The 21,188-nt window shown below is 36.4% G+C and overlaps 1 protein-coding gene across 2 annotated transcripts in view; it reads left to right on the forward strand.

Moving 5' to 3' along the window:
• Positions 1–1,000: 1,000 nt before the first annotated feature.
• Positions 1,001–21,188, forward strand: part of fgf13a (fibroblast growth factor 13a) — a 105,700-nt gene continuing 85,512 nt past the window's right edge. Inside the window, exons 1-2 of one of the 2 annotated variants that reach the window (XM_046850230.1) lie at positions 1,001–1,273; positions 1,522–1,701. In XM_046850230.1, coding sequence (XP_046706186.1) covers positions 1,653–1,701 — 49 coding nt within the window. In that variant the 5' untranslated portion in view covers positions 1,001–1,273; positions 1,522–1,652. The remainder of the gene's footprint in view (positions 1,274–1,521; positions 1,702–21,188) is intronic. The other variant, XM_046850232.1, reaches the window with a different exon arrangement.

Genomic DNA, 21,188 nt, shown 5'->3' on the forward strand with positions numbered 1-21,188 from the left:
TTTATGGACTAATGTTGCCAGTTTAAATTCTAAATCCGCCTTGGGGAAAAGACTTCAGGAGGCGTCTTGTTACTCCTAAAAATAGCAGCATGCGGATCCTGCACCTTTTCCTCACACCCGGAGGAGGACCGAAAAAAAAACACCAGCCCGGTCAGGTGATGAAAGCACAGTAGTTCTCACCCGGATTTCATCAACCCATTACACTGTAGTTGTCAAATGCTGACAGAGTAGAAAGCTGAGGAGCAGCCGTTAGCAGTTTGGGAAGAAGAAGAAAAAAAACGAGGAAAGAAGAAGGAACATCTGTATGTCTTTTTCTGTGCAGAAACAGACCATCTAAAGAACTAAACCGTTTCCTCACTGAGTCAGAAGGTAAGGAGAAAAAAAAGCCTGTAGTTCCGAAGAAGGCTTAACTCTGATGGTTCTCTAGTGCGCATGGGTGCTGACTGTATATTTAGCCAATTTCTATGCACTGCATGCAGGATTTAAGGTGCAAAGTCTAAGGCTATGTGTAGGTCTATGGATATGTGTAATAACTTCTTCAGGGTCTGGAAATTGTCTAATATAAGACTGGTCAGTGATGTCAAATTCCTACTTCTTCGTATGCACTATGCTGATCATAAGATCGTTTTATTATCCACGTGTTATTTACTCGTTAGGTGTTTGGGTGGCTGCGCTTTTTGGTTCTGCGGTGTAGCGCAATTGGAAAAGACACATGTTGCGCATTGGTTTCTCTCGACCCCCATGAGCAGTGCATCTTACAAATGACACTGTATTATAATATTAATTTTCGCAGTGATACAGCACATCTGGTTTGGAATGTTCGCTTCTGATTTATGCAAAGCCCACTGCAGACCCCCATCCTTAAATCCCAAACCGCAGCTCATCAAAAATTCCACTAAGGACCTTATATTTCGCCTGTCTTCTTTAATCAGTCTCTTTATTTTGCCCTCATGTACCCGACGCAGACATGGTCGTGATTAGGATGTAGTAATACCCTGTTGCATTGTCTGGAATGTAAAAGCTATGAGATAATCCCTTGTGGAAAATACAGACGGTGGTTCCTCGGTTTTTTGGTTCGTGTGTCACAGCTTACGTCGGCTGACACTCGGTGGAACCCCCCTCTTTCTTCCTCTCCTCGCTTTTTTGTTCGCTTGCTTTAGCTACGGCGGAGAGGGTGGTCGCGCTTTCAGATGGAATAGAGCGACGTGCGCGGCGGATGCCTCTTTTTCACGTGAATGTGCATTGATGTAGGAGGCAATGTGGACCGGATAAGGTAAGACCATTGTTGTTACTGAAAAAGACAAAAATGGCTGGGTTGCTATTCATGTGAGAGGTTTATTGGTGACTTGGGAGCAAGGCGCGCTTTTTTAGATTTGTGCACGCAAAACCTCTCTTTCCGCAGATTCTTGTGTGCTGAAAGAGATGATCGGATACACTACTGATTCCACATGTTAACAAATGAATGACTTGTGTCATCTGTGTGTGTGTGTGTGTGTGTGTGTGTTTTTGTTGTTGTTGCAGAGCCTTTATCGCATTACCTGGTACCTTTGTTTTGGATTTGGCAAGGATCTAATTGAAGAAAAAGAGCTCACACAACGGGGGGATTGCGATTCCAATTCAAATCGGGGAATTACGCGTCCAAACTGGGATCTATGAGCGCAAAAGTGGCGAAACCTAAAGAAGAAAAGGATGCTTCCAAGGGTAAGAGGCGAGGCTTGCGATGCTCGAGCGCTGCCTCTACATCCTTCGGTTTTAAGCGACCGTGGTTTATTACCCTCCTCCCCTACCCCAACTTCATTGCATTGTCCTTCCAGGCTTCTGAACACACACACACACACACACACACAGACGCGCGCACGCAAACACAAAATCAATAGAGCCTTTTGTGATCGATGCTCTTTGTACTCAGCGATAATTTATTTTTAAGTTGCAAAAGATTTATAATTGAATATCTGTTCAAATACACACGTACACACACACACACACACACACACACACACACACACACACACACACACACACACACACAATGAAAATACTCCTTCAATCTGTAGTAGGCAAGAAAGATAATCGCATCCTTGTGATGTCGATTGAATCGAACGGCTGTAATGTCACAGGTAGGCGACCCTGTGGAATTCCTCCAGCCCGCAAATCTTTTCACGCTCACTCGCAGGTGTTTTTGTTTTTATTTATTAATTTTGTTTTTTTGCGGGGCTGATGAATCAGAAATGCCGATCACACTCGCGCCGAGGTGCGATGACGCTGTGTTTTACTGCGCAACGAGCCATTGCGTAAAAGCGATGTGCGGCGTCGCACCGTAAAGTGGTCCGCCATTGCCATGGCGACGGGGTGGCAGCGGGGTTGCCAGAGAAACCGAGGCTCTTTTTCGACCTCACGCGTTCCTCACCCATTTTTTTTTTTTGGTTCGTTTTAAATGAAAGGACATCACTAGCCAACAGTTGGCTTGAAAACAATGAACAGAAAAATTATGGTCACTTTAATATTTTTTTTATTTGACTTAAATGTGCAACAAGCACAAACAATCACTGCTTACAGAACAACTCACATTATCTACTCAAGACCATAGATCATAGTTTAAAATAGTGGGATTTTTGTGGCTCTAGAAAAACACACCCACCAGTGTAATCTCCCACAGCATTGTGGCATTTTCTTATCCATATAGTTGCTGGCATTGAAATGCATCCCCAGGGAAAAGACTGTTTATTGGAAGCCGCTGGAATAGTCAATATCTCCATTCCTCCAAACAAAAACTGTGGCCTTTTGAGATAGATTTTTTTGCATACTATTTCTTTAGCAAAGCTCTTTATCCTCAAATTTCTGCTCACTGTTACTCCCAAACACACAGTTATAGAACATATTGCATTACCAAATTCGTTTTAAAGCACAGAACAGGATAAAAGTCTGCTATCATAGTGAGAATCTTGCATGAGTGGATGGTTAAGAAATCAGGTAGTGGATGTGTCATTATCTGGGCTGATAGAACATTTAAGTGTCACATATTTTCTGGTTGATGAATTGATCCAGACAAAAAGAAATAGATATTCCTAGAACAGTTTTGAGAAGCTTTATTAATCATTAACCAGCAGAAAGACATTATATATTCTGCTCTGACACCTTCTCTAATCTACCATGCTGACTGGCTGTTACAGTGGAATTTAATTCCTGCAGTGGGTATGTAAGAAACACCTGAGGGTAAATGTTGGACCTAATGTCTATATTACTGCAATAAAAAGCACTAAAAAGTACGTGTCCTTTAATAGTTCCTTTATGCTATTTCTATTTACGATAAAAACATAAAAAAAAAATACCATAATTGCAACTGGCTGCAAATATCATTCAATATGAAACCATGATAAACTCTCAAACTGTAAAACCTCATCAGGACTGATGTAAAATCTGACAGTGTAGCCCTTAAGGAGGACTCCATTTGCTTCAGAGAGCTGCCACCCTGCTTGCTGAAATGTTTCGGGACATTTTCTTGACCTGTCACTTTTGCACATCACTAAGCTAAGTCAGTGGAGGTGAGATTGTATTCCATGCTCACTTCTGTCTGTAGCCCATGTCCTTAACCTTCCTGTTCGCAATCTGCTCTACATTTTCAGAAATGACACGCCTTCATTTCTGACACAGCGAATTTTCCCCCATGCTTTTTCCAAATGCTACTGCTGGGCTTGTTATTAATTTTTATACGAGTTGCTTACAGCCAGTCAACAAGGACACTTTAGCCTGCATGTTGAAAAGCTGGATATTTAAAGCTGCCTCATAATAAGTCGCAATATCACCAATGTCAACCACAAGTTGCGTCCTATGTTTTATTATTTTTGATTTAGCACAAAGTAGCAATACATTTTCTTTTCACTTCACTTGAAGAGGTGCAAACCTGTTCTAGTATGACAATGGTCCTGTGCACAAAGTGAGTTAAGGTTGCATTGGTTGAAATGGAACTCCTGAATGGCCTATTATAGAGTTCTGATCTCAAACTAATTACTACACCTTCGGGATAATTTGGAACGCTGACTGCACCCCAGACCTCTTCATTTTACATCAGTACCTGACTTTACGAACACCCTTGTGTCTGAATGAGCACAAATCTCCACAAACATTCCACAATCTAGTGGAACATTTTTCCAGAAGAGTGGAGGTTATTATAACAACAAATGGGGAATAAATGTAAAATGAGATGTTCAAAAAGCACATATAATTCTTATGTGCCTACAAACCTTTGTCCATATACTGTTAATTGTATTAAAAACCCACAATATAGCACTTTAAGTTAAGCGATTTGTTTAATCGAACTCTTCTCATTATAATACTTAAATACATATAATACTTATTATTACTAATTGTAATTTGTTGGATAGCCACTATGGCTAGCAAACTGAAAGACTAACACAATGTAGAAATGGGGAATCAGTACCAAATTATAAGTTAATCCCCTGCTGGTTCTCTGGTATCTTTTGAGAAATTAAAACACCTACAGTGCTGTGCAAAGAGCTTTTTTGCAGTCTACAGTTTTTGTAATATAAATTTAGTATTACAAGTCTATTTTTAGTTTTAAGATAATTAATTTTACTGAGAACATTATGAAGTTTGTTAAGTCATGGTGCATTTTAACATGAGCAGCTCTTAAAGGTCCTACAATTTCTTGTTGTTTTGGGGTTACAGTTCTATTAATGATATGATAGATTAATTTAGCTTTGTTATTGCCTTGGTAATGTTTTGCACATCTCCCTGGTTTTAATGTTATTGTGGAAGCTGTCTTGGATTTTGTTAACAGAAATGAAAAAATTGTAGAAAGTTCTTAAAGAAGCCAGAATCAAGGTTTTTGCCAGTTTCCTTTAAATTTACATGCAAATTATGTTTTTTTAAAATAAATTTTAATTTTCATTCAGTTTTTATTCATATTTATTCATTGATTCTATTACTGTTAACTGTTCAATACAGTAATTAATTAGATACATCAATACACCAATATGTATACATTATATATCCAAAAGTATATGGACGCCTAATCATAACACCATGTATAAGTCTTCTACAAACCGTTGCCACAAAGCATACAATTGCCGAGAGTGTATTTATATTTTGTTCCATTTATACTTCTTTTCACTGATACATACCTGCATCCAGCATGACAATATCCCTGTGCGCAAAATGTGCTCCATGAAGATTGGTGTGAAATAACTTGAGTGAACTGCAGTGACCCTTAACCTCTACCTGATCTCTCTGAACATCTTTACAAAGAATTGGAATGGTGGCTGACTGATGTATTTTTTGCACTCTTGAGTCTGACTGGGCAATTCTCCACAGCCATATTCCCATATCTAGTGGAAAGCATTTCTAGAAGAATGGAGGCTGTTGGGAGCAACTCAAAAATTAACCCCCAAGCTGGTGAAATGGTCAATACTCATACATCCATACATAATTTTGACCACATTGTGTATGTATATAGATGCAGTTATGAATATGAGCCAGGACTATACACAATACTCTTTATACAGCATTTATTTCTGGTTTTCTAAGTTGTTTGGACAAGCAGAGTTCTAGGAGTGTTTATATTTAGAGTAACTGGACATCATTTGTGTGCCCTGAATAATTCTAGCAACCATCCATTTGAAGCAGTTACTACAGCAGCATTGGCCACAACATTCTAATTCACATGGCAAGTGATCTATTTCACACACCCAAACATATCTGAACATACTCTAACATATCTAAAATATGAATGTTTAGAAGATAAAACAGCAAAATGGAAGACAAATTCATCAAAACATTGTAAGCCAGCTAGCTGATTAGCTGACCAGGAATCAGTGAGAGTGGCTTCTTTGTAATCTATTTCTGTTCATTGTGAAACAAGAAACAACTAATTTAGCCTTATTGTGCCCAAAATGTCCACATAATTGTAATTTTTTAATTTATAAAACTGCTCTATAAAAGTATTATCTCACTTGCCATCAGCCTGTCATAATGCATATTTGCATGACTGGAACTACCAGCATCCTTGTGCCTACAGCCGAGTCACAGCTGTGTCAACACCCAGTATAACCGTACTGTTGCTTGTGCAATAATGCTTAAATAATTTGTAGTTATTTGCATTATTTATGGTGGGCTACAGCCATAGATGTTAATGTGGTGCTCATAAATCCTGTCTCTGGGCTCAGTGAAAAAAACATTAAAAGTATGTAGAATCAGTGCCAGGTGTTTTATGGGAACATTTCATTGTTTTTGTCATCTGTCAGAACAGCCAGTGGCTTATTCATAAACTCTGCACATACCTGCCTGGTGATGTGGGGGTAGTAATCTGAACAGCTCTCTTTGTCTTCAGCTGGGAACAGTGATGCAACCGACCCTGAGCTCAGTCCCTGCTCTCAGTATCAGTGCAGCTTGATGAGGCACAATTTCCTAGACCATATTGGTCATCTTAAAAAGATCACTACCTAATATTCTCTATTTCTGTCCCGTTTAGCTACATGTTTTCCTTTAAGATCTGTACTACATAAGACTTAATTTAATACAGAATGTTTTAGAAAACAGCATAAACTTAAGGCAACTCTACAAAAGCAACAAAACATTTCTTATGCAACTTGCACATGACTAGAAGTACCGTGGTTCTGTGCAGTGCCTCTGCAATGTTGACAACCCAAAATTTTTTTTGGATTAAAATATAAAACCACATTACAATTTAGGCCATTAGCCTAAATCATACGAACATCATGAAATTTATCATGAGGTACAGTGCATAACCATGTCTTCTATGTTAGTGGATCAAGAGGAAAGAGGAAATTGTTTTTTTTCCAAACCTTCATTTATAAAAAGTAGGAAAATAAACGTTAACATTATATGTAGCCAGAATTAAATACAGCAATTTCATTATTCACACAGATTCAAAATATGCTAATGCTTCCTAATGAATTTATTTTATTTGAATTTTTTTTTTTTTTTACAGATTTGTACAATGTTTTTCCACTGTACAGTTTATTTTTATTTTTTTGTATAAACCATTAGCCTGAGAGGATTACAGGATATTCAAATAATCACAACAATGGGTTTTACATAATATGCATTTATGTACTTTTCAATACACACCAAATAGTAGTAGTGTATATCAGTTTATTAGTGATTGCTGAACTGACTGTTTACATTTTACAAACCTTTTCCATGTCATTTGTTCATGTAGTGATAAGCCATAATGGTTACTGTGATTTGTAGTAAACTGTTTATATTGCCCAGTGGAAATTATATTACAAGATAGAATTTCAGCGAACACTGGCACGGGTAATGAGGTATCGTTGATGTGTTATATCTCATGTCAGATGCAATCAGGGCATTCATGCATAGTGCTACCTACTTGGCCTTTTCTTTTGCTGTATAGTAATACGAGGCATTCCAATCTTGTAGATGTTTTGGATACATAATATAGCAACCATAAGCAACAAAAAAAAAAAAAAGGTGGACAGTATCAGATAGAGTTAGACCTATAACCCTTGCCAAATCAATAGATTACACAATTATGGAGATTATAACCACAATTATAAAGAAACATCCTTCATGTTAAAGAAACAGTTGCCTTGTGCTTTAATGTCAGCCATAGTGACTTGCAGCACATGAGTTCAATTAGGAGGTCTTCATAAAAATACATTGTTTTTTTCCAGTAAAGCATAGAATCATCAGGAGGGACAAGTACAGTGGATGTAAATACCGATAATAAATAAAACTCATGCAAGTCAAAGAGTGGAGAGTTCATACAGACATAGCCATATACACATAAAGCCATACATCCTAAATTCTTCAGTGCCTTAAGTCAGTTCAACACTAAATGACTTTGTTTATTTTCTTTACCAGTCCTATATTACGTATGGCATCAGTCTTGAGATAGCGGGCTTGTTGCTTGTCATCTTTCTAGCAGTGATGATGCAGTGCCCATTGTTCCCTCTTGGGGAACAATGTCTAGATTGTATTTATATAATTGTGGTGCTCACAGGGATTAGTATTACATGGCATAACTGGATTATAGTCTGTACAGCAGAAGTATAATGACGCAAACTGTTTACGAAGCTGGTAAAGATGATGATTGAGTGCCAAATAAGCTAGAGGTTTGTACTCATGACTTTGCTCATTGCTGTTGTTTCCAGCTGATGTTTGCCAAAATTTTCATTTTGACACAGTTTTATTTGCTCCCTACATTTTGTACATACTAGCAGTTGATATGGAAAACTATGGAAATTAATAGATGGCTTAAAATTGAAATTCTTCTCACTGTTCACTGCATTGGAAAATTAGGAGCGCAGTTTTTTTAAGTAATGGGAAACAAATTTCCTGATTGAAGTAAATGATTTTGCTATTTAAAATAGGTTGGCTTGTTACAACAGTCACATTCTGCTGCATAAACATGAGCACCTCGTTGTCCGTACAAACCGAGGGGCATTAACGTAACCAAGTTAAATAAAAGTGAGACAAACTGGATGTGACTGTAGAAATGGTAGAAATTACTTTATAAAACAAATAAATCAGATGGGAAATCTGAATGGATGATTTCACTGTCTTCCTCAGTAAAGGTGCACATGAATCAAACCAAACACTGCAGTGCATTATGGGTATGCAGCGGCCACTAGGGAGAATTATTTGTGCACTAACACCCGTGGTGTGTTCTAAGAATGAAAGAAGGCATGGATATTCTCAGAGATATAGTGAAATATGTAGAGAAAAGGGCATATAATCTATCCCAAAATGTAAAACAGTTGTCATATGGTATATTACAAGAATATGGCATGGTCCTGCAGTGGGTAGTACCGCCTCTTTAACCTCACAGTTCCAGGGTAAATGGTTCAAACCTAAGATTGGCTTAGTCTTAGTGGCGTTTCACATTTTCTTCTAGTGTCCACATGGAGTTCCACGAAGTTCTCCAGTTTCTTCTTCCATCTCCCAAGAGCATGTAGATAGGTTGAATGTGGTTCTAAATTGGCCCTAGGTAGGCTGGCCATATTGTTATGTGCATGGTACCCTGCAATGCACTGGCATCAGAACTAGGGTGTTTTCTCACCTCGAGCTAAGTGTTGCTGGACTTGTATGCCCCAGATTCACTGTAACCCTGATCAGATTAAAGGGGGTACTGAAAATGATATAAATGAATGAGGACATTTTGAGGTTGAGAGGTTCCTTCAGCATTGCTGAACCATCTCCAGCCAGTTTACTGTATTGCAAGGTTTAAGATTTTAAGACTTTATCTTAAAATAATCGTATTTATTAAAATTCACAGAATACATCCAGAGCTTCTGTTTCACAGGACAACAAATGACTCTTTCCTTTAAACAAAGCTTCCTTATTCCATGCTGCCTGCTGCATAGATCTCTTTCAATCCTGTGTACTATAGTTCAATAGAATGATAGATCAATAAAATCACCCCTGTGTCTTAAAAACCACTTCAGTTGCTGCAGGGAATGCACATTCACTTGAAGTGTTCTTCCACCTGCAAAAGGACAAGCTGAGGTCATGCAAATGGTTATGAGAAACCTGCACATTTCTCTACTTTAATATCGAAGCAGTATCTTCAGGCCAATAGCTGCTGCTGTAGCAGCCACAGAACGGAACCAAAGTCAGTGTAAAGCTTAAGGGAGGGAATATTATGATGACAAACAGGTGTTAATATACAGTTGAACTGTACACAGGTAATATAGCTGTATGTGTGTGAGAGAGAAAGAGAGAGAGGAAAGCCATTTTCTTGGATCCACAGAGCACTGTGTTGCTATGCATGGATTAATGCCTGAAATTCAGAAAATAAGGCCTGGTCGGCATTCATAAACAAGCAGCTGGGAAAGCAAAAAACATTTTGTACCAGCATTTATTGGTCAAGGTGAAAATTGTATGAAAGGATTTTCAGAGGAGAATTAAACCTTGTATATTGCCTCTGTTTGTCTTTGTAGCCTGATGAGCAGTAGCCATTTTTACCCATACGAAGCACACTAACAGTGAAATTACTCTATTTACTCTATTTACTATATAACTCTATTTACTTTTTTACAGGCTTTATGAGATCCTCAAACACAGATATTTTCACACAACAAAAGAAACTGTCACCATTTTAGTAAATTCTGAAGGTCTTAAAAAATTAAAGTGACATCTGTGGTGCTATGGGTCAAATTTGTCCTGCCAAGAATATTGACTGTTATATACATCCATGGATCATATAAACGTTATGGGTTGCTTTGTACATCAAATTTGACTCAACTACCCACATCACAGACACTTACGGGCTCCCATCCACTTCTTCTATGGGGACACGTAACTCCATGGGAGCACAACTTTCATTGTGGAAAATTGATACTCATCGTTTTTGGGGGTGTGGTGTGAACAGTATAAACAGAATTGTCTGAACATTGTTATCTATAAATAAGACTCATGTGTGTTATTAGTTTTATGCTGCATCATCAGTCTATTTCAACATGAGCAAGAGATTCAGTATCTTTGGGCTGTGCTCAGAGTAAGAACAGGAACTCTGAGGATTTGGATTTGGACTTTAGTTAATGTCTACACTGACTCAGGACTACAGTTTGCATCTGATCACCATCACTGCACACCTCAATATCGTTTATCTGTAATAAATGGACATTCGGTACCACCCAGAGGAGGGTTGGTTCCCTTTTGAGTCTGATTCCTCTCAAAGTTTCTTCCTCATGCCATCTTGGGGAGTTTTTCCTTGCCACACATTGGCTTGTTTATCAGGGACAAACTTACACTTATAAAGAACATCTTATTCATTCTTATTCACTGCATAATTTGCGTAAAGCTGCTTCAAGACAATGTTCATTATTTAATGTGCTATACAAATAAAAATTAATTGAATTGAATTGCTCTTCATCAGATGTCTCTTCTTGTTTAGGATCATACTTCTCTTCATTCTCAGACACATCCTCCTCACTGTCACTCTACTCTCTGTCCTCAATATTACTTTCATGACCAAAGATATGGTCGATAACCTCATAGGCAGCTCATAGAGTCAATTTAGGGATATTGACCATATCTTTGGTCGTGAAAGTAATATTGAGGACAAAGAGTAGAGTGACAATGAGGAGGATGTGTCTGAGGATGAGGATGATGTGGAGTATGATCCTGAACAAGAATGATGAATAGGACAGCCAGTATGGCACAGAAGCTCAAAGAGATCTCTTCAAATAAGAAATGTGACATTTCATGGTCATCAATCCCTTTGACAGCCAAGGCAGAGCAACAACTGAGACCATCATGTGAATGACCCTGGGGCCTACAATATGCTAATATGCACATTTTCAAGTTATCAAGACAGCCTTTGAGTTGTTTATTCCACCATCAGGTTAGAAGAGCCTGCTTGAGATGACAAACACTGAAGGGAAAAGGGTGTTTGGCAACAGCTGGGGGGAGAACGACAAAACACACCTGGATGCTTACATAGGACTGTTGGTTCTTGCTTTCTGGGGTGACTCAAATGGGATTTGAGTCACCCTGGAGTATTTTTAGAGCTAACATGTCACTTCGGACATTTCATGTGTTGTCAAGAGTTATGCTTTTTGACAATCGAGAGACAAGAGCTGTTCGCCGTGTGATCCATACATATGAACACACACACCTTGTCAGTGTTCAGTATTCAAAACATTAGTTTTAACACATGTTACACAAAATATGCTGTCATTGTTCAATGTTCGATTTGAGAGTAAGAATAAGATGCTGTTGTTAGATGTTTATTTGAATTTGCAATTTTGAGGAAAATTAAGTTTGATTATGTCTGTGTTCTAACAGAAAACTGTCCATTTGGACTCGTAACACAAGAGATGTCATTATGGCTAATAATATTAAGTGAATTTTTTATTTTTATTTTGGAGGTATGTTCTAATATTAATCTGTTATAGTCAGATAACATAAACACCCATCGGCTTCACTATAACAAATATAATAATAAACAAATAATAATAATAAGAGTCAATTACTTTTTTTTATTAAAACGAGTGGTATATTTGTGTATAAATAGATCATGTGGCTGAATATAATTACATTTAAAACAGTCATTACATGATTATCAATGCATAACCAGTTAACTATGAGGTAAAAAACAATAGTGGATATAGTGATAACCATTGTGCTTTAAGCGTTTTGGTCTGAGTTGAGTCAGGGGTCAAATTTGACACTCTAACACAAAATATGTTGGCAGCTTTCTGACAAGGGTTAAATGTATATTATTAATTCATGGAACAGCTTAAAACAAGCATCAGAGATGAACTTAATTAAGCGCCGCCAAGCAGCTCAATATTCACTCTCCACTGGAATCATTTTTCTTGTCAGTCAGTCAGTAAAAGCAGTAAATATTTACCAGTTATACCCATGTTTTTTGACCTCTGCTTTGGCCTCATCTTTTGCTTTTCTGAAAATTTTTGAATTTTTTTGTTTACTTATAATTTAAGCTAGGACCCCAATTTGAAAGTAAATTACTCATACTTACATTGATCTTATGGTTCACTCTCTTAAAATTATTGACACAGAAATTATTTTCATGTACTGAAAGTGGCATCTACAAATTACTCAAAAATAGTGAAGCTTGAAGTATTACATTTATTGAAGCAATCAACTAATCTTTTTTAACCATATTTTTGTTGTAATTTTAGGACTTCAACAAAAACATGGTTTACCTTTAAGGTAAAATCAGCATTACTCAATTTTTAAGTGTTTGTCATATTTTGTGGTGCACAAATCGTATTGCATACAATCACAGTACAATCCTACACTGTAGTAATGCATTTAAATAATTCAAAAAGATGATTATAGTTCATAGTCTGAACCATTGCTAAACAATGTAATAATAACATCCAAGCTAATACAAACACTACTTGTCACTGGAGGTGTATAGATGTGCCTGTACATGTGTTTATATGTGTTTAAGTGCTATTTATGTGCGCATGTGCCTCTCCACTGGAGTGTTAACTGTGATGAGACTGTGTGTTTGTCAGAGGGGAATGAGGCATTGTGTGAGGGACAGTTGCTATAAATAGTGGTCCAGCATCCATTTCTTTAAAGCTGATTTTACATGGTCTAAAGTGAAACACATGACAGGTGCAGCAGTGTTCCAGCGTCTGTACAAGCATACTCCCGGGAGAGTAAATCATTTTCATAATGAGATGTAGCCAAGCAATAATAAGCCGTATGTGATGAGTTACATGGCCCCTATGGAGTTAAATCAGGTTCACTGGAACCTGACCCTGAATACATGAGACATGAATAAAAAGACATTGATCTTAAATTTGATGTTCTCATACATTTGAAGGTATTTGAATGTATTCGATCAGAACCACAGTTATTTTTCTATAGGTCACTTTTGACTGGATAGATTTCTCAGCTGGACATTGCATGGAAGTATTGCATATACTGTGTGAGGGGAACATCAGGGCTCATAAATCTTTCAAACATATATCTTATATATGTATGAATGGAACTATTTGTAATAGTTTACATTTTAAGACCCAGATATTTTTTTTTAAAAAAGCATATTTTTTATAGTGCTTATAAAAATGTGTTACGTTTCAAATATGACTTTTATACATTTGGCAGAGGTATTTATAATGCCAGTCTTTATTTTATAAATTGAAACTGGACTGGTTTTATTGACCAGTAAGCTAGTTTTGTGACACAAGACTTTAATGGAAATTTAAATGAAAATGTTTTTTACAAAATACCATCTGTAGCTACAGGGGTTCAACCTGAAAATTCCACTGGACTCTATTACCATTACCATTACAGAGTATGCATATCAAGTTGGGCTAATCATCTGAATACTTACGAACATTGGTCACATTAGAGTCATCTTTGATGATAATCAAGATTCTGAACTGTTTAAATTTAAACATTAATTACAGTTGTTGTCTAACATAACAATTAATACATGCAATACACATGACACTGAGGGAAAAAAGCAGTTTATTCTATTCTATTATTTATTCTATTAAATGCCATTTAAGTAAGTTTTGCATTTTTTAATATATATATTTTAAAAAGACTCAAACATAAAAACAACACCGTAATAAGTTTGTCCATTTACAATTTGCTAAATAAGGTTGTTGTTTTTTTAAAGTAGATGATAAAGTGCTTTGTAGTGACAGTGCAAATTGGTGGTGGTGGGAGGGGTTTGAACTTTTGACATTTCAATCCAAAGGCTTATTCAATGCCGTAACCACTTCGCTACCAACTCCCTGGAAGCAAGTTCTTGTACAGCTGTAGCTGGCCCATGCAGAAGTGTCGAAGTTTGGGGATCTCTGCATCTGCTGTTCTCTGGTACATACTAACTTTTTTATTTTCTCTTTGCATTTCTTGTATTGTCTTGTGTATATTTGAACAAAATATATAGACTGTGGTTCTCTGCTGTCTTTTGTGGTTATAGAGGCAACAAGATCCTGCCACAAAGCTGTTTGCTAGCTTATTGGGTTTTCATAATGGAATATTTGCTCAGTGAAATCTCTATCTCTAGAATGGAAAAAATGCTTCCCATTGGCCAATCTGAGGAACCCAGCTAAAATTTAACTAATAAGCCTAAGTAAGGAGAATGTTTGAAATATTTAAAGCATTGCAGCTAGCATGGGGTACACAAATAAGTACAATTGTGGGATCCATAAATGAAAGCTGTCTGTGTTCGTTATTAGTTTATTAGATGATTGGAGACAAGGGGAATGAAAGTCAGTAGGAGTAAGACAGAGTACATGTGTGTAAATGAGAGGGAGGGCAGTGGAGTGGTGCGGTTGCTCGGAGAAGAGTTGGAGAAGGTGGATGAGTTTAAGTACCTGGGGTCAACTTGCAAAGTAATAAAGAGTGTGTTAGAGACATAAAGAAAAGAGTGCAGGCAGGGTAGAGTGGGTGGAGAAGAGTGATAGCAGGAGTGATTTGTGATAGAAGGGTATCTGCAAAAGTGAAAGGCAAAGTTTATAGGGCTGTGGTGAGACCTGCAATGTTGTATGGTTTAGAGACAGTAGCATTGACTGAAAGGCAGGAGATGGAGCCGGAGGTAGCAGAGCTGAAGATGAGATTTTCATTGGGAGTGACGAGGATGGACAGGATTAGAAATTAGTTTATTAGAGGGACAGTGCATGTAGGACGTTTTGGAGACAAGGTGAGGGAGGCGAGATTGAGATGGTTTGGACATGTGCACATGGGGTATATCGGTAGGAGAATGCTGAGGATGGAGCCGCCAGAAAGGAGGAAAAGAGGAAGACCAAGGAGGCGGTTTATGGATGTGGTGAGGAAAGACATGCAGGTAGTTGGTTTGAAAGAGTCAGATGTAGAGGACAGAGGGTATGGAGATGAATGATCTGCTGTGGCAACCCCTAACGGGAGAAACCGAAAGAAGAAAAAGAAGATGATTGATTGGTTGATTGATTGATTGATCGATCGATTATTTGATTGATTGATTGATTGATTAATTGATTGATTTATTCTAAATATCTTATTACTGGCTTCAGTTGTGCTGACACTATATATTCAACTCAAAATCTTTCTAATTAGTACTGTTATATGTTATTGACCTCAGCAAATAATAAAAACCTTTTGACTTCTTCAGAAATATAATCTAACAAATGTTTTGTCGTTCTTAGCAGAGGACCAGTACTTCCAGCACTTCCTATAGTGCACAAAATAAATTCCTGTTATCAGTCACCATTTAACAGCATTTCCTTGATAATATTGCCAGAAAAGTGCACAAAGTCTCCTAACCTGAAGCTTTTCCAAGATGGAAAATTAACCCAGACAAATTACAGACATTGACAGCTTCTGAAAAGCCAATAAAAACAATTTAAACTATCAAGAAAAATGTAAATAAGCATCAATTGTTACAAAATGTTATTACTTTTTGTGATCATTTATAAAATAAACAGTTAACCTGGTAGATAACACAGACTTTGAGATAATTCTTTTTTTTTTTAAACAAATCACATAGCCTGTAAAACTCCCTGTATTTAAAAAAATACTTCATATCTCATATTAATTTGCTTGGGTTAGGGTTCAATCATCTGTAATGATACTCAATATAATGAGCTTTAAAAAGCAATAAAACTAGACATGTTTAATAGATGTTTTTCAAAGAGCTTGTTCATTCTTCGTTCATTCATCACATTTAGACACACTATTAGACGGTTTTAATTGCTGGATGTATATATATATATATATATATATATATATATATATATATATATATATATATATATATATATATATATGAAAGGATTTTAAAATATAAAAATGTCAAGCAGAAATGTGTGATGCATTAATTACCCAGCAATTAAAATTTGTGCCATTAAAATTAATTACGGTAATAAACACGGTAATATATATATATATATATATATATATATATATATATATATATATATATATATATATATATATACACACACACACACACACACACACACACACACAACTCTGTGCTGTCTGTGCACTGTACTCTGAGGACAGATGGCCCTGCTGCTTCCCTGCAGCTCTTTCTGCTTCTTGGCTTTGTGTTCTCATCCTGCCCTGGCACACATTAATTCAAGCTCTTCTCTCTTTTCTGGGCTTCCTAACTTCATACATACAGACACATGAACATTGCTCCAGATGGCGCGACCCACACTCACGGTATCCTGCCACTAAGGCAATCTAAAACATGAACTACATTGCTTTGTGTTTATTTATAAAGCTATTATTCATAATATAAATCTCTAATTTACATCGTAATTCCTCTGGCTACACAAATGATCAGTACATTTCTAATACTCAATGTATTTAATGTTCAAGCTATATCAGGGATAAAAGGAAATGTTACAGATAAGGCTAATAATACAGTTTTGCTAGCTGTAGTTTGGTAAAGACAGTTAGCATAAATAGCTAATGTAATGCATATAACGTAATGTAAGTTTCATCTATGACAAAAGTTACAATAATAGGAATAGTTTTTTGTGGATTATATACAAGAATTTACTTCCAATGTGTTTTGTAATGCTACATGCTAGCTAAGCAGTGGAAACAGGCACTATCTATTTGGACAGATAAATGGAGTCAGATCCCTTCTCCACACAGCCTCGAGTAATGCCTCTAACCATAGCGACAATCTCAATGTGGCATGTTCAACATTGGCTTTGTAGATTAGAGGCTGAAGGTGATTGTGCTTCTCACATAAGTTCTCACATTCTTCTACTGTCTTGATTTACTAGCAGCTGCACCACAATTCAGTTCATTGTCTTTGTATTGAGGTAGATGTACTTACATAATGACAATAATATGAAGTTAGGGTTGTGGGTTAATTGAATTGACTTCATAGAATGTAAAGCTAATATAGTCTTCTGATCTGTTATGAACTGATTTTGTTGTTTTCTGCAAAACCTTCTGCAAAGGTTTTGCATTGTCTTGATTGTGTCAAATAATATCACCATAACCCCCAAAGTTTACAGAGATTTATAAGTAAAAATCAAAAAGTAATTTCTATCATCTGCCTCATCTATCAGATGTTCTTTGTTTCATCTGTGGAACACATGTTGATATGTGAAAAGTGTACATATAGTGAGGCAATATAGACACACTCACTAAGACTGAAGGCCCATGATTTATTCATATGCTGGAGCACTGAGGTGAAATGAGTGAGGAAAGCATATGCTCCCAGGCTGCAGATGAAGGGATGACTACTTTTGCTGCACTGACTACAACCAGTGAAACATCAAGTCTTTCTGCAACAATGCACAACTGCATAGTGTGAGTGAGACAAGAAGTAGGATTGGTGGCATACCGCTCATCCCTTTGTTTTTCATTCACATCTTTCTGTATTAAGTGCTTTCTCTTGGCCTTGCTTTGTGTGTAAGCACCAGCTTGAGAATGGATCAGATTGTCTCTGATTGTTTTATCTCAAATTTGTGCCAGATCTGTGACCATTCATCATCTGTGAAGTAGAATTCAGTGAATATCCAGCAACCAGCTCACTTTACACCTATGCATGACATCACAAATTGTGAATTTACCATGGATTGTTCATCATTGCTTTCCATAGTGATAATTAATGAAAATATCACTGTATCTTTGCTCAAATGATCAATTGTCCTCTCAGCTGATCATGTATCTGCCGTCTGTTTAATCAACATGGCTTCTTGTATCAAAGCTACCACACACACTCCACAGGGAGGTGCAAAACTTAATTACGCCCTCCATCCTTTACACATAATAAATGTATGCCTTAAATTTAAATAGGATGTAATTATAGCATCAGTACCATAATTTGCTAAACTATTTAAAGCAAAACTTATTGAAGACTGCACTGTCACCAATTAAGTTGTTTGTCTTTCTTTTAATTATTATAGGAGGTACAGTAGGGCTCAGGTCCTCAGGTCTCAGGACTCAGGTCATCCTCTGCTACAGACATGAGCTCAATACCTTTTTAGGGTTCTGTCTAAAACATGGTCTAAATCAGTGTGCTGTTATTTAATCAATAAAACATATAATTATTGATATGGTGAAGCTGTAAATCTGTATAGACATATTTAATATTTATCAAGGGTCATGCTTTTAAAGTTAAGTTAAAAAAACATAAAATTTCAATTACAGATTTGAATAACTTCAGTAGAAAAAACATAGAAGTACACAAAAAACCCTACTCAATTACAGTAATGCAAGTAAATAATTAGTTAATAAGTAAATAAAAAGTAATTTGTTACTTTCCACCTTTGTTAGTTTTAGAACAAAATGTCATTGCAAACAAATTGCTGCTGTATAAGGGCTCAGCACAAAATTAATCATCTTTATACCACGAGTCATTATATACCACAGAACACACACATATACAGTATATATATATATATATATATATATATATATATATATATATATATATATATATATATATATATATATATATTTGTGTGTTTTGTGGTATATATTGACTTAAATAATTTCCCATTGTATGACTTTATTTGTAGTATGAATGTGTTGTATTCACCAGAGTCAATTGTAATGCAGACCAGGCAACAGACACTGGATTTTAATTATATAGTCATGGCTCTTTACCTGTTTGACATTTCAGCAGCTTTGCCTAAACACATCATTAAACATTAAGGTTAAAAGACTATTATTAAATTAAGTGTCCAGAAGTGATTCAGGGTTAATAACACTTTAATGCACCGCAGAAGAGAGTTGCCACAGTGGTTTGCCACACCTGCAGTAAGATATAATAAAACAAACAAAAATTTTATTTGATAGTGTTTTTTTCTGCGAGTCCCTACCCAGAGATTCTGGCAACATACGATTCTCACTTTTATGTTATCATTTGTGAAAAATGTAATTGCACTGTACATGTGTAGATATTTGATGATAATAATGACTGCCTTATTGCCTTTAGAAAAGTACTGACAGTACTGTTTAGTACTGACATACTAAATTTGATTATAGCTAAGGGTGCCAGAAGAACCAAATTGAGACATTTAACGACTGTTTAAACACAGTCATCAATGAATTGTCATGTGCTGTCACCACAAGAAGGTTTGGCAGTCATCTGTATCAGTAATCCCAATTATTGTCTGATTACAATCCCGTTAGGTAAAAGAAAACCCTATGTCATTGTTTGTCTCTTTCACTACATATCAAAATATATGCACAATAAATGTAAAAGAAAAACTGCATTATTGCTGTTGTTAATATTGACCAAAACTGTGTAGATAATGTTGGCACCACAACACAACTTTAAAACTCTTCCAGCTTTCTCCAAGGATGAACTAGAAATGCAAAGGGACCCATACACGTATTTAACCAGGAACAAACATTTCTGATAATTGATTCATTGGACTGTAGTGTAGCACATAATCATTTTTTTTTTTTTTTGCTAAATATTTATGAGTACTGCATAATGTGTCAAAATGTGTCACTATAAAACGGTTTACAAGGAAGAAAAGGTGTTCTTCTTTCATGTCCTTTGTCAGCAAGAGGGTAGTATGGCCAAATTGTTAATGTTATTTATTTATTTACTGTTACTGGCAGCAGCATTTATAGTCCAGCTATAGTGCAGTAGCCTGTTGGATTTGAATTGACAATTAAGTCAATATATTTCTGCAGTAATTTGTCTCTGTAACATTGTCATTAAAAATTATATCATAGAACGAGTAATAGCAACATCTGTAGATTAAAATAGACAAGAACAGTATCTCTTTATATTGCTATGTCACACTGAATGGAAGAAAATCTACTTTAAATATTAACAAGAAAAAGAAAAGAAAAAAAAGGTTAAAATCTACCTTTCTAAGTCAGCTGATGTGAGTGATAATGGCTTGTTTACTGTTAACAACAGTTAGTTACATTGAATATCAATGATATTTATATTATAAAAGTGTTTTCTGTGAAATAATGATTAATATCATATTAGGAAATTGTTCCCCTCTAGTCAAGACCACAATGCAGAAACTAGAAGTTTATTTTTAGCTCTGGCCTCATTGAAGAGGGTTTGGGGGCACAGTGGGCAACGACATACACTGTAAATGCTCCTTTCTCTTATACACACTCAATTAGCCTCTGGCCACTATAAACCTTCTCTGTGAACACACGTGTCCAAAACATGCAGATAAAAAGCTACATTGCTGACATAGAAAACAGATTGTGTGCATTTAGTGTATTGTGAGCCTCGAAAACATTATTCACAATACATGTACATGCTGCTTGCTGTGTGCAGTGAATAGGAGTTTTGCAGATCTGCAAATGAATCTTAGTGTCTTTATGTATACTGTACACCTGTGTAATAACTGCTGATTGATTTAGCGGACTGATTTGTGTCTAAGGGTGTGTGAGAATGTTACTGAAAAAGGAATCAGCTGCTTTTCTGAACAGCTGCAGTTTACCCATGAAAATGTGTACATACTTAACCTGCATACCTTTTAACAGTGGTCTTTTTTTTATGCTTTTTTATAGTTTTGTTATGCACAGCAACTGTTTTGATTGACACCAAGTGGTTGTCAAACCTGCACCAATCATGGACTACTGATGTTTGCCTGTCATCATTCATCTTCTGTTAGTTGTTGCCCCATGCTAAGCATAAAACTAACAGCTGGCATGAACATACATGCTGCTCCTGAGTAAAGGTTAATACGTCTCCTCAACAGAAGCTGGCAATAGTCTGTATTCATCATCAAAAAATAAAAGGCAATATACTAAAGGAA

This window comes from Silurus meridionalis, chromosome 5, assembly GCF_014805685.1.
Source record: "Silurus meridionalis isolate SWU-2019-XX chromosome 5, ASM1480568v1, whole genome shotgun sequence".
NCBI classification, from domain to species: Eukaryota; Metazoa; Chordata; class Actinopteri; order Siluriformes; family Siluridae; genus Silurus; species Silurus meridionalis.